The sequence below is a fragment of the Coregonus lavaretus genome (assembly GCF_964263955.1).
Source record: "Coregonus lavaretus genome assembly, contig: HAP1_SCAFFOLD_738, whole genome shotgun sequence".
NCBI lineage: Eukaryota > Metazoa > Chordata > Actinopteri > Salmoniformes > Salmonidae > Coregonus > Coregonus lavaretus.
The window spans coordinates 212,336-228,875 of record NW_028157677.1 but is presented as its reverse complement, the minus strand read 5'-3'; the positions used below and the strand labels follow the sequence as shown (position 1 = coordinate 228,875).

The following is a 16,540-nucleotide window of genomic DNA, read 5'->3' as shown; positions in this document are numbered from 1 at the left end:
ACTACACACACAGCCCTATACTACTAATACAACTACACACACAGCCCCATACTACTAATACAACTACACACACAGCCCAATACTACTAACACAACTACACACACAGCCCTATACTACTAATACAACTACACACACAGCCCCAAACTACTAATACAACTACACATACAGCCCTATACTACTAATACAACTACAAACACAGCCCTATACTACTAACACAACTACACACACATCACAATACTACTAACACAACTATAAACACAGCCCCATACTACTAACACAACTACACATACAGCCCTATACTACTAATACAACTACAAACACAGCCCCAAACGACTAATACAACTACACATACAACCCTATACTACTAACACAACTACACACACAGCACCATACTACTAATACAACTACAAACACAGCCCCAAACTACTAAAACAACTACACACACAGCCCTATACTACTAATACAACTACACACACAGCCCAATACTACTAATACAACTACACACACAGCCCCATACTACTAACACAACTACACACACAGCCCCATACTACTAACACAACTACACACACAACCCCAAACGACTAATACAACTACACACACAACCCTATACTACTAACACAACTACACACACAGCACCATACTACTAATACAACTACAAACACAGCCCCAAACTACTAATACAACTACACACACAGCCCTATACTACAAAAACAACTACACACACAGCCCTATACTACTAATACAACTACACACACAGTCCCATACTACTAATACAACTATACACACAACCCTATACTACTAACACAACTACACACACAGCCCTATACTACTAATACAACTACACACACAGCCCTATACTACTAATACAACTACAAACACAGCCCTATACTACTAACACAACTACACACACATCACAATACTACTAACACAACTATACACACAGCCCCATACTACTAACACAACTACACACAGCCCCATACTACTAATACAACTACAAACACAGCCCCAAACTACTAATACAACTACACACAGAGCCCCAAACTACTAATACAACTACACACACAGCCCTATACTACTAATACAACTACAAACACAGCCCCATACTACTAACACAACTACACACAGCCCCATACTACTAATACAACTACAAACACAGACCCAAACTACTAATACAACTACACACACAGCCCCAAACTACTAATACAACTACACACACAGCCCTATACTACTAATACAACTACAAACACAGCCCTATACTACTAACACAACTACACATACAGCACCATACTACTAATACAACTACAAACACAGCCCCAAACTAATAATACAACTACATACACAGCACCATACTACTAATACAACTACAAACACAGCCCCAAACTACTAATACAACTACAAACACAGCCCCAAACTACTAATACAACTACACACACAGCCCCAAACTACTAATACAACTACACACACAGCCCTATACTACTAATACAACTACAAACACAGCCCTATACTACTAACACAACTACACATACAGCACCATACTACTAATACAACTACAAACACAGCCCCAAACTACTAATACAACTACATACACAGCACCATACTACTAATACAACTACAAACACAGCCCCAAACTACTAATACAACTACACACACAGCCCCAAACTACTAATACAACTACACACACAGCCCCAAACTACTAATACAACTACACACACAGCCCTATACTACTAATACAACTACAAACACAGCCCTATACTACTAACACAACTACACACACAGCACCATACTACTAATACAACTACAAACACAGCCCCAAACTACTAATACAACTACACACACAGCCCCAAACTACTAATACAACTACACACACAGCCCTATACTACTAATACAACTACAAACACAGCCCTATACTACTAACACAACTACACACACATCACAATACTACTAACACAACTATAAACACAGCCCCATACTACTAACACAACTACATATACAGCCCTATACTACTAATACAACTACAAACACAGCCCCAAACGACTAATAAAACTACACATACAACCCTATACTACTAAAACAACTACACACAAAGCCCTATACTACTAATACAACTACACACACAGCCCTATACTACTAATACAACTACACACACAGCCCAATACTACTAATACAACTACACACACAGCCCCATACTACTAACACAACTACACACACAGCCCCATACTACTAACACAACTACACACACAACCCCAAACGACTAATACAACTACACACACAACCCTATACTACTAACACAACTACACACACAGCACCATACTACTAATACAACTACAAACAAAGCCCCAAACTACTAATACAACTACACACACAGCCCTATACTACAAAAACAACTACACACACAGCCCTATACTACTAATACAACTACACTCACAGCCCCATACTACTAATACAACTATACACACAACCCTATACTACTAACACAACTACACACACAGCCCTATACTACTAATACAACTACACACACAGCCCTATACTACTAATACAACTACAAACACAGCCCTATACTACTAACACAACTACACACACATCACAATACTACTAACACAACTATACACACAGCCCCATACTACTAACACAACTACACACAGCCCCATACTACTAATACAACTACAAACACAGCCCCAAACTACTAATACAACTACACACACAGCCCCAAACTACTAATACAACTACACACACAGCCCCATACTACTAATACAACTACAAACACAGCCCCACACTACTAATACAACTACACACACAGCCCCAAACTACTAATACAACTACACACACAGCCCTATACTACTAATACAACTACAAACACAGCCCTATACTACTAACACAACTACACATACAGCACCATACTACTAATACAACTACAAACACAGCCCCAAACTACTAATACAACTACATACACAGCACCATACTACTAATACAACTACAAACACAGCCCCAAACTACTAATACAACTACAAACACAGCCCCAAACTACTAATACAACTACACACACAGCCCCAAACTACTAATACAACTACACACACAGCCCTATACTACTAATACAACTACAAACACAGCCCTATACTACTAACACAACTACACACACATCACAATACTACTAACACAACTATAAACACAGCCCCATACTACTAACACAACTACACATACAGCCCTATACTACTATTACAACTACAAACACAGCCCCAAACGACTAATACAACTACACATACAACCCTATACTACTAACACAACTACACACACAGCACCATACTACTAATACAACTACAAACACAGCCCCAAACTACTAAAACAACTACACACACAGCCCTATACTACTAATACAACTACACACACAGCCCTATACTACTAATACAACTACACACACAGCCCAATACTACTAATACAACTACAAACACAGCCCTATACTACTAACACAACTACACACACAGCACCATACTACTAATACAACTACAAACACAGCCCCAAACTACTAAAACAACTACACACACAGCCCTATGCTACTAAAACAACTACAAACACAGCCCCAAACTACTAAAACAACTACACACACAGCCCTATGCTACTAATACAACTACACACACAGCCCTATACTACTAATACAACTACACACACAGCCCCACACTACTAATACAACTACACACACAGCCCAATACTACTAACACAACTACACACACAGCCCTATACTACTAATACAACTACACACACAGCCCCATACTACTAACACAACTACACACACAGCCCCATTCTACTAACACAACTACACACATAGCACCATACTACTAATACAACTACACACACAACCCTATACTACTAACACAACTACACACACAGCCCCGTACTACTAATACAACTACACACACAGCCCCATACTACTAATACAACTACACAAACAGCCCTATACTACTAATACAACTACACACACAGCCCTATACTACTAATACAACAACACACACAGCCCCATACTACTAATACAACTACACACACAGCACTATACTACTAATACAACTACACACACAATCCTTTACTACTAATACAACTACACACACAGCCCTATACTACTAATACAACTACACACACAGCCCTATATTACTAACACAACTACACACATAGCCCTATACTACTAACACAACTACACACACAGCACCATACTACTAATACAACTACACACACAGCACCATACTACTAATACAACTACAAACACAGCCCTATGCTACTAATACAACTACACACACAGCCCTATACTACTAACACAACTACACACACAGCACCATACTACTAATACAACTACACACACAGCCCTATACTACTAATACAACTACACACACAGCACCATATAACTAATACAACTACACACACAGCCCTATAGTACAAATACAACTACACACACAGCCCTATACTACTAATACAACTACACACACAGCACCATCCTACTAATACAACTACACACACAACACCATATAACTAATACAACTACACACACAGCCCTATACTACTAATACAACTACACACACAGCCCTATACTACTAATACAACTACACACACAGCCCCATACTAATAATGCCACTACACATACAATCCTTTACTACTAAAACAACTACACACACATCCCTATACCCACTAATACAACTACACACAAAGCCCCATGCAACTAATACAACTAAACAAACATCCCTATATTTTTTATACAACTACACAAACAATCCTATACTACTAACACAACTACACACACAGCACCATCCTACTAATACAACTACACACACAGCCCTATACTACTAACACATCTACACACACAGTCCTATACTACTAATTCAACTACACATACAGCCCCATACTACTAATACAACTACACACACAGCCCTATACTACTAATACAACTACACACACAGCCCTACACTACTAATACAACTACACACACATCCCTATAGTACTAATACAACTACACACACAGCCCTATACTACTAATACAACTACACACACAGCCCTATACTACTAATACAACTACACACACAGCCCTATACTACTAACACAACTACACACACAGCCCTATACTACTAATTCAACTACACATACAGCCCCATACTACTAATACAACTACACACACAGCCCTACACTACTAATACAACTACACACACATCCCTATACTACTAATACAACTACACACACATCCCTATACTACTAATACAACTACACACACAGCCCTATACTACTAATACAACTACACACACAGCCCTATACTACTAACACAACTACACACACAGCAACATACTACTAATACAACTACACACACAGCATCATACTACTAATACAACTACAAACACAGCCCTATACTACTAACACAACCGCACTCACAACTACACACACATCACAATACTACTAACACAAATACACAAACAGCCCCATACTACTTATACAACTACAAACACAGCCCTATACTACTAACACAACTACACATACAGCACCATACTACTAATACAACTACAAACACAGCCCCAAACTACTAATACAACTACATACACAGCACCATACTACTAATACAACTACAAACACAGCCCCAAACTACTAATACAACTACACACACAGCCCCAAACTACTAATACAACTACACACATAGCCCTATACTACTAATACAACTACAAACACAGCCCTATACTACTAACACAACTACACACACATCACAATACTACTAACACAACTATAAACACAGCCCCATACTACTAACACAACTACACATACAGCCCTATACTACTAATAAAACTACAAACACAGCCCCAAACGACTAATACAACTACACATACAACCCTATACTACTAACACAACTACACACACAGCACCATACTACTAATACAACTACAAACACAGCCCCAAACTACTAAAACAACTACACACACAGCCCTATACTACTAATATAACTACACACAAAGCCCTATACTACTAATACAACTACACACACAGCCCAATACTACTAATACAACTACACACACAGCCCCATACTACTAACACAACTACACACACAGCCCCATACTACTAACACAACTACACACACAGCCCCAAACTACTAATACAACTACACACACAGCCCTATACTACTAATACAACTACAAACACAGCCCTATACTACTAACACAACTACACACACAGCACCATACTACTAATACAACTACAAACACAGCCCCAAACTACTAAAACAACTACACACACAGCCCTATGCTACTAATACAACTACACACACAGCCCCATACTACTAATACAACTACACACACAGCCCTATACTACTAATACAACTACACACACAGCCCCATACTACTAATACAACTACACACACAGCCCAATACTACTAACACAACTACACACACAGCCCTATACTACTAATACAACTACACACACAGCCCCATACTACTAACACAACTACACACACAGCCCCATACTACTAACACAACTACACACACAGCACCATACTACTAATACAACTACACACACAACCCTATACTACTAACACAACTACACACACAGCCCCGTACTACTAATACAACTACACACACAGCCCCATACTACTAATACAACTACACAAACAGCCCTATACTACTAATACAACTACACACACAGCCCTATACTACTAATACAACAACACACACAGCCCCATACTACTAATACAACTACACACACAGACCTATACTACTAATACAACTACACACACAATCCTTTACTACTAATACAACTACACACACAGCCCTATACTACTAATACAACTACACACACAGCCCTATATTACTAACACAACTACACACACAGCCCTATACTACTAACACAACTACACACACAGCACCATACTACTAATACAACTACACACACAGCCCTATACTACTAATACAACTACACACACAGCACCATATAACTAATACAACTACACACACAGCCCTATAGTACAAATACAACTACACACACAGCCCTATACTACTAATACAACTACACACACAGCACCATCCTACTAATACAACTACACACACAACACCATATAACTAATACAACTACACACACAGCCCTATACTACTAATACAACTACACACACAGCCCTATACTACTAATACAACTACACACACAGCCCCATACTAATAATGCCACTACACATACAATCCTTTACTACTAAAACAACTACACACACATCCCTATACCCACTAATACAACTACACACAAAGCCCCATGCAACTAATACAACTAAACAAACATCCCTATATTTTTTATACAACTACACAAACAATCCTATACTACTAACACAACTACACACACAGCACCATCCTACTAATACAACTACACACACAGCCCTATACTACTAACACAACTACACACACAGCCCCATACTACTAATACAACTACAAACACAGCCCCATACTACTAATACAACTACACACACAGCCCTATACTACTAACACAACTACACACACAGCCCTATACTACTAATTCAACTACACAAACAGCCCCATACTACTAATACAACTACACACACAGCCCTATACTACTAATACAACTACACACACAGCCCTACACTACTAATACAACTACACACACATCCCTATACTACTAATACAACTACACACACAGCCCTATACTACTAATACAACTACACACACAGCCCTATACTACTAATACAACTACACACACAGCCCTATACTACTAACACAACTACACACACAGCCCTATACTACTAATTCAACTACACATACAGCCCCATACTACTAATACAACTACAGACACAGCCCTACACTACTAATACAACTACACACATCCCTATACTACTAATACAACTACACACACATCCCTATACTACTAATACAACTACACACACAGCCCTATACTACTAATACAACTACACACACAGCCCTATACTACTAACACAACTACACACACAGCAACATACTACTAATACAACTACACACACAGCACCATACTACTAATACAACTACAAACACAGCCCTATACTACTAACACAACCGCACTCACAACTACACACACATCACAATACTACTAACACAAATACACACACAGCCCCATACTACTTATACAACTACACACACAGCCCCATACACCTAATACAACTACACACACAGCCCCATACTACTAACACAACAACACACACAGCCCTATACTACTAATACAACTACACACACAGCCCCATACTACTAATACAACTACACACACAATCCTATGCTACTAATACAACTACACACACAGCCCAATACTACTAATACAACTACAAACACAATCCTATACTACTAATACAACTACACACACAGCCCTATACTACTAATACAACTACACACACAATCCTATACTACTAATACAACTACACACACAGCCCAATACTACTAATACAACTACAAACACAGCCCTATACTGCTAACACAACTACACACACATCACAATACTACTAACACAAATACACACACAGCCCCATACTACTAATACAACTACACACACAGCCCTATACTACTAATACAACTACACACACAGCACCATATAACTAATACAACTACACACACAGCCCTATACTACTAATACAACTAAACACACAGCCATATACTACTAATACAACTACACAAACAGCCCCATACTACTAATACAACTACACACACAGCCCTATACTACTAACACAACTACACACACAGCCCCATACTACTAATACAACAACACACACAGCCCCATACTACTAATAAAACTATACTCACTGCCCTAAACTACTAATACAACTACACAAACATCCCCATACTACTAATACAACTACACACAAAGCCATAAAGTACTAATATAACTACACATACAGCCCCATACTACTAATACAACTACACACACAGCCCCATACTACTAATAAAACTATACTCACTGCCCTATACTACTAATACAACTACATAAACATCCCCATACTACAAATACAACTACACACAAAGCCATTTAGTACTAACATAACTACACATATAGCCCCATACTACTAATTCAACTACACACACATCCTTAAACTATTAATACAATTACACAAATAGCCCTATACAACTGACACAACTACAAACGCAACCCTATACTACTAACACAACTACACACATAATAAAACTGTACTCACAGCCTTATACTGCTAATTCATCTACACAAACATCCCCACACAAATAATTCAACTACACACACATCCCTACACTACTAACACAACTACACACCCAACCCCATACCACTAGTACAACTACACACACATCCCTATACTACTAACACAACTACACACACAGCCCCATAATAATACATCTAAACAAACAGCCCTACACTACTAAGACAACTACACACAGCCCCATACTACTAATACAACTACACACACAGCCCTATACTACTAATACAACTACACACACAGCCCTATACTACTAATACAACTACACACACAGCCCTATACTACTAACACAACTACACACACAGCCCCATACTACTAATACAACTACACACACAATCCTACACTACTAATACAACTACACACACAGCCCCATACTACTAATACAACTACACACACAGCCCTATACTACTAATACAACTACACACACAGCCCTATACTACTAACACAACTACACACACAGCCCTATACTACTAATACAACTACACACACATCCCTACACTACTAACACAACTACACACAGCCCCATAATAATACATCTAAACAAACAGCCCTACACTACTAAGACAACTACACACAGCCCTATACACTACGTTCATCCACCTCTGGCCTGCTGGCCCCCCTACATCTACGGAAGCACAGTTCCTGCTCAGCCCAGTCAAAGCTATTCGCTGCTCTGGCACCCCAATGGTGGAACAAGCTCCCCCATGACGCCAGGACAGCGTAGTCACTGACCACCTTCCGGAGACACTTGAAATTCAACCTCTTTAAATAATACCTGGAATAGTATAAAGTAATCCTTCTACCCCCCCCCTTTACTACCACTGTCTTTTGTCTAAACTAACACCAGACTTATTTCACCTGCTAGCACTGACTTGTTTAAAGAAATGTGCTTATTGTGATGGAGATGTAGTTGTCCCTGATTGCACTGACTTTGCTCACAGCTGCTTGTTTGAAGAAGTGTACTTACTGTGATCAAGATGTGGTTGTCCCACTGGCTATCCTAAGTTGAATGCACCAATTTGTAAGTCGCTCAGGATAAGAGCGTCTGCTAAATGACTTAAATGTAAATGTACTACTAATACAACAAATACAAATACGGACAAAGCCCCCTACTACTAATACAACTAAGGGTAGGCAACACCACATGTGATGATGATGACGGTGATGATGATCATGATGGTGGTGATGATGACGATGGTAATGATGATCATGATGGTGGTGATGATGATGATGATGGTGATGGTGATGATGATGTTGATGGTGATGGTGGTGATTTACATCAAATGTGTTAGTGTAGAATTGGTCATATCTGGTTTGACTATGAAAATGTAGAACATGTTGACGACAATTAAAAGTATTACAAAGTGAGAAGCAACTGTTGAACATTTCATTCACCAAGTATGTTATTTGGACCTTCACACCACAGAGTTTCATAATTATCTCCAGCTGGTGTTTTGTATAAATGACCACTGAACAAAAGGTAATATTGCAGACTGTGCCTTTATTTAAAACAATCTCATATGCTGAGAGCCTCTCCAATGTATTCTCTCCTAAAATGTAGCCATCACCGCTTTATGGAACACAGGAAGGGAAGTTTAAACCAGCAGGGGACATCATTCTGGCGGCGGGAAGCTGGGAAAGAGAGAAACACAGAAAGGTAGGTATTGTATCTATGTTGGTTTTATAAATATGTAGCTAATAAAGGAACAAATTCCCTTTAAGATGCATTTTACAACTATCCAAATGTTTGATGTATAATGAGAGGGAGAATACTCTGGTGACAGTATTGTACCTCCGTAGTTCATCTCCATGCAATGCTCCCGGCCGTTCGTGTTGTCCTTCACAACACCATGGTTGGAATTAGAGGGTTGCCCCGGGAACCAGTTCTGGTAGTTAAACCTGGACCCGTCACTCCACAGCCAAAGACCCTCCTACAGAGCACACAGGAGGATGCATCACCAGCACACAGTAAACACTATATATTTACACTGTAATTACTGTCTTTAAAGGGGCAATCTGGGAATTGGAAAATAACTAATTGGCAACCCACCACTGTTTGGGTAAATAGCTGAGGGATGGGCCTGGAGAAATGTAACCACTCTCAGATTCCTAGACAGAGCTATGGATGCCAGGACTGACCATCTATGAGATCACATGATTTAACCATGGCTTGAAGCTATACAGTGTTTGTAATATCAGAAAACAAACTGATATGAGGGTTGAGGCACCACTAGGCCTTTATAGATGGAATTAATCAAGAATCAATGCATCCTATATGTTTCATGAGGGTTGAACAGACCTTGATGGCATCGTTGGCTCCAATCCAGGTGCGCTGCGCTTTCTTGGTACTCTTCTTGATGACAGACTGAAGAAAATGATACTGGGGAAGGCTGTGCACTGATGCCAGATTACCTCCCAAGAGCAAACATTTCCTCTGGAGAGAGAGAGAGAGAGAGAGAGAGAGAGAGAGAGAGAGAGAGAGAGAGAGAGAGAGAGAGAGAGAGAGAGAGAGAGAGAGAGAGAGAGAGAGAGAGAGAGAGACAGAGAGAGCGAGAGAGAGACGGCGAGAGACAGACAGAGAGAGAGAGAGAGACGGGGAGAGAGGAGAGGGAGAGAGAGACAGAGAGAGAGAGACAGAGAGAGAGAGAGAGACAGAGAGAGGAGAGAGAGAGAGAGAGAGAGAGAGAGAGACAGAGACAGAGAAAGAGAGGAGAGAGAGAGAATTAAACAGAGGTAGAATGTAAGGGTAAACAGAAGGACTAGCACATCATGTTATAGTTTCTCAACCCTGTTGAACACAGACTAAACCTACAGAGTCAACTGCAACAATGTATGGCCACCAGACAGGGATGGAGATAGCATCCCAGCTAGCCCAAGTCTAGTGCTTTTCAGACCAGGCTTGTAGAAAATGTTTCCAACTAGCCCAAGATGCAGGTCAATTATTGTCTTTTCCATTATCACATAGCACATTTTGGACCCTGGCTAGTAGAAATTGCGGTCTACCAGCCTGGCTGGCCAGTGTCCAAAATCCTTAAATAAGCGGATGATCTCTCATTAAACCATCAATACTTAAAATCACCCACACAGCTGATCTCAATTATCTACAGCAAACGTCCAGGTACCTCTGCCTCTGGCCATGTGGTCACAAGGGGGACGTAGCGATAGCAGTGTGTCTTATAACTGGGCCAGCCATGTGGGCAGACTCTGCGATGACACCCTGTAGGGGGGAGAGATCACATTAAATAACATTATGAAATGGTTAGTTCCCACCAGACAATCTGATTGGTCAAAAGTGCGTTCCAGCTGTGATGTTACTGAACAAAACCCCATGGCTAACCACCTGTTGTTGAAAAATGACCGATTCACTTTGAGTCCATTATATCTGCAATATGTAACTTTTTGGGCGACCTGACTAAATTCACATAGAAATGTGAGTTATGGATCTATCATTCTCATTGAAGTCAAGTCTAAGAAGCAGTATATCTGTTCTATGTGCGCTATTTCTATGCTTCTATTCTTAAATTTCGTTTTTTTGTCTTTTACTTTCGGTTTTGTATGACAGCTTCAAACAGCTGAAAATACAATGTTTTTGGTTATGGAAAATATATTTCACAGTGGTTAAGATGTTACAATGATTCTCTACACTTTGCTTGCTTGTTTTATCACATAAACTGAAAGTTTTATCGGTTGGCAGTTTGCATATCAGGTTCTCCATAATATGTTTCTCACCTTTCGGAGGAGAAATGTGTTCCTCCGAGGAAGAATGATGATGCTGATCCTTGGGAGGAGAAATGTGTTCCTCCGAGGAAGAATGATGATGCCGATGCTTCGGAGGAGAAATGTGTTCCTCCGAGGAAGAATGATGATGCTGATCCTTGGGAGGAGAACTGTGTTCCTCCGAGTCAGAATGATGATGCTGACCTTTCGGAGGAGAAACGTGTTCCTCCGAGTCACAGCGTTTACCCCGATCATGCCGATCCCCTACAACAAAAGAGAGACAAGGACAGAGGGAAGATTGAGACATGCTTTTTTTAAAGATTTGGGTCTCGATTCAATCTGTAAAGCTGAAGCGTTACAGATTACGTGATAGAAAATTAAAAGTAATTTCAGATTGCAGCGTTAACCGTGAATGCAGTCTCTGCTAAAGAGGGAACATTGCCTTTACATTTCAATCACTCTGTAAAGCTGAACGATGCGAATTGAATAGAGCCCTAGATCAGTTTCAGAGCTATGAAACCACAACAGACCTGTATAGAATTATATTTTAGTGAATACAGGGGGAGCCCCAACCAGGAACCTGGGTCCAGTGACCTAGGTCACTAGGTGTTGTGTTAAGGTCACTAAAACCTTTGATCAGAATACCTCTGCTACCCCTTGCATCTCCCAGAGCAAAGAGAGCGCTGAGAAGCAGAAGAGTGGTCAACATCGCCATGGTGATAGTCTCCTGAGAGAGAGAGACAGAGAGAGAGAGAGAGAGAGACAGAGACAGAGACAGATAGAGAGAGTGAGTGAGAGACAGAGAGAGAGAGAGAGTGAGTGAGAGACAGAAAGAGAGAGAGAGAGAGAGAGAGAGAGTGAGAGAGAGAGAGAGTGAGAGAGAGTGAGAGATTACAGACAGAGACAGACACACAGACAACAAGACAACAAGACAGTAAAAGAGAGAAGCCGTCAAGACCAATTCAGAGAGTACTTCAGAGATTAGGGGAGTGCAGTGTTCCCCTAACCTGTAGTTGAGTACAGTGTTAGAAAAAAAGGTGATATCTAGAACCTAAAGGGTGTTCTTTGACTGTCCCCATAGGAGAACCATTTGAAGAACCCTTTTTGGTTCCAGGTAGAAACCTTTTTTATTTATTTTTAATTTTAATTTAACCTTTATTTAACCAGGTAAACCAGTTGAGAACAGGTTCTCATTTACAACTGCAACCTGGCCAAGATAAAGCAAAGCAGTGCGATAAAAACAACAACACAGAGTTACATATGGGATAAACAAAACGTTTACATAGAGGGTTCTACATGGAACCCAAAAGGGTTCTACCTGGAACCAAAAGGGTTCTACCTGGAACCTAAAAGGGTTCTCATATGGGGACAGCTGAAGAACCCTTTTGGAACCCTTTTTTCCAAGTGTACCTCCAGCCATTCCACTTATCAGATGGGTTCCAGTAATTTCACATCAGAGCAGATTCAACTAATGAACGGCTTGGTGATTAGCTGGATCAGCTGTGCTTGTACTGGAAGATATCAAATCAGTGGAGCGGCTGGGGGTACTTGGGAGGTCAGGGAAACCCTATGCTATGTATATAACGTATGCAACTGCTAAGGCAGCGTTTTCTAAACTCGGTCCTGGGGACCCCAAGCGGAGCGTACATATTCCTGTGTGCTAGGATAATCTACTGTACTTGGTTGAAGACATGAGACCTGAGTTTTGGCAGCAGACTTGAATTCCTTAGCACAGCGTTTCCCAAACTCGGTCCAACACGTGCACCCATTGGGGTCCACAGGACCGAGTTTCCAAATAGCACCCTTTTCCCTAAGTAGTGCACTACTTTTGACCAGAGCTACATACTACATATGATTCACTATGGGCCCTTGTCAAAAGTAGTGCACTACAAAGGGAAAAGGGTGCCATTTGGGATGCACTCAGGTACAGTATTAGATGAACAGATGTTGAAATCTCACCTTCTGAAATCTTCAGTTGTAGCTTCACTTCTTCAGAGATCTTCAAAGGTCTTCACTGGGTCTCTCTCTCTCTCTCTCTCTCTCTCTCTGTCCTGCCTGTGAGTTGAGTTCTACCTCTCCCAACTCTCCTATTTAAGGATCCGTCCAGTCAGACCCCTCCCTCTCTTTTTCTCTATCTCTCTGTATCGTTCTTTAAATTGAATTGGAATTGAAGTTCACTTCCTGAATTGACTTTGTAATGGGAATATTTAAGATTAATAAAGTTCATAATCAGTTTAGAGATTCACACAAAGTTTAGCATATTTTTATATTTTCCTTTCTGTAAAACACATGATTTCCACTGTTCTGTTTGTGACACTTGGGTTGATGGTCACTAGACTAGAAGCTGAATGTTATGGATTAAACTCATATCTGTTGATAGTGATTGACGCCAGACGGGAGGTACAAGGACAGAGGACCCTGATTATTATTGCAGTCTCTGAACACTGTGTGATTCTGTAGCAGGTGGCAAATTAAGTTACTGCTTTCTGTTTTGACTTCTTACAAGCAAGGGCATAACTTTGTGTTGCATATTGGGGGGTTCTTTTAAAATAAAAAGTTGTGAAATAGCTGTTTCTGGTGCATTTTGAGTGGGAAATATGTCCAGAACTTTCCTGATAATTTGGTCAATATATCCGAAACTCAACTGAAATACCAACAATATCTGTATTACTTTAAACTGTTGGTCTAACTCTAATAGTTCAGAAAGCCACCACCAAACCCCTGCTTTAACTACATTTAAATTTAACTAAATGTAAGTGCCATAACCCCTGCAAACCCCTGCTTTAACTGAATTTAAGTTTTCATAACCTGTCTATTTGTGTACCCTTCACTACGCTTGGCATGCTCCCCCGCCCAAAAAACCCCCAAACAGAAATACCTTATTTACATAAGTATTCAGACCCTTTACTACGAGACTCGAAATTGAGCTCAGGTGCATCCTGTTTCCATTGATCATCCTTGAGATGTTTCTACAACTTGATTGGAGTCCACCTGTGGTAAATTCAATTGATTAGACATGATTTGGAAAGGCACACAACTGTCTATATAAGGTCCCACAGTTGACAGTGCATGTCAGAGCAAAAACCAAGCCATGAGGTCGAAGGAATTGTCCGTAGAGCTCCGAGACAGGAATGTGTCGAGGCACAGATCTTGGGAAGGGTACCAAAACATTTATGCAGCATCGAAGGTCCCCAAGAACACAGTGGCCTCCATCATTCTTAAATGGAAGAAGTTTGGAACCTCAAGACTCTTCCTAGAGCTGGCCGCCCGGCCAAACTGAGCAATAGGGGGAGAAGGGCCTTGGTCAGGGAGGTGACCAAGAACCCGATGGTAACTCTGACAGAGCTCTAGAGTTCCTCTGGGAGATGGGAGAACCTTCCAGAAGGACAACCATCTCTGCAGCACTCCACCAACTAGGCCTTTATGGTTCACTATGGGCCCTTGTCAAAAGTAGTGCACTACAAAGGGAAAAGGGTGCCATTTGGGATGCACTCAGGTACAGTATTAGATGAACAGATGTTGAAATCTCACCTTCTGAAATCTTCAGTTGTAGCTTCACTTCTTCAGAGATCTTCAAAGGTCTTCACTGGGTCTCTCTCTCTCTCTCTCTCTCTCTCTCTCTCTCTCTCT

General features: G+C 40.5%; 1 protein-coding gene across 1 annotated transcript; it reads right to left on the bottom strand.

Annotated features, from left to right (window-relative positions):
- Positions 1 to 10,700: 10,700 nt before the first annotated feature.
- LOC311125089 (galactose-specific lectin nattectin-like) lies at positions 10,701 to 14,945 on the bottom strand. Its single transcript, XM_084199163.1, has 7 exons — positions 14,870 to 14,945; positions 13,556 to 13,637; positions 12,923 to 13,174; positions 12,316 to 12,410; positions 11,493 to 11,627; positions 10,986 to 11,124; positions 10,701 to 10,825 (listed from the first exon to the last, which is right to left on the bottom strand). The coding sequence occupies exons 2-7, from the start codon at positions 13,623 to 13,625 to the stop codon at positions 10,758 to 10,760; spliced, it is 759 nt and encodes a 252-aa protein (XP_084055289.1). The 5' UTR covers positions 13,626 to 13,637; positions 14,870 to 14,945; the 3' UTR covers positions 10,701 to 10,757.
- Positions 14,946 to 16,540: the final 1,595 nt, after the last annotated feature.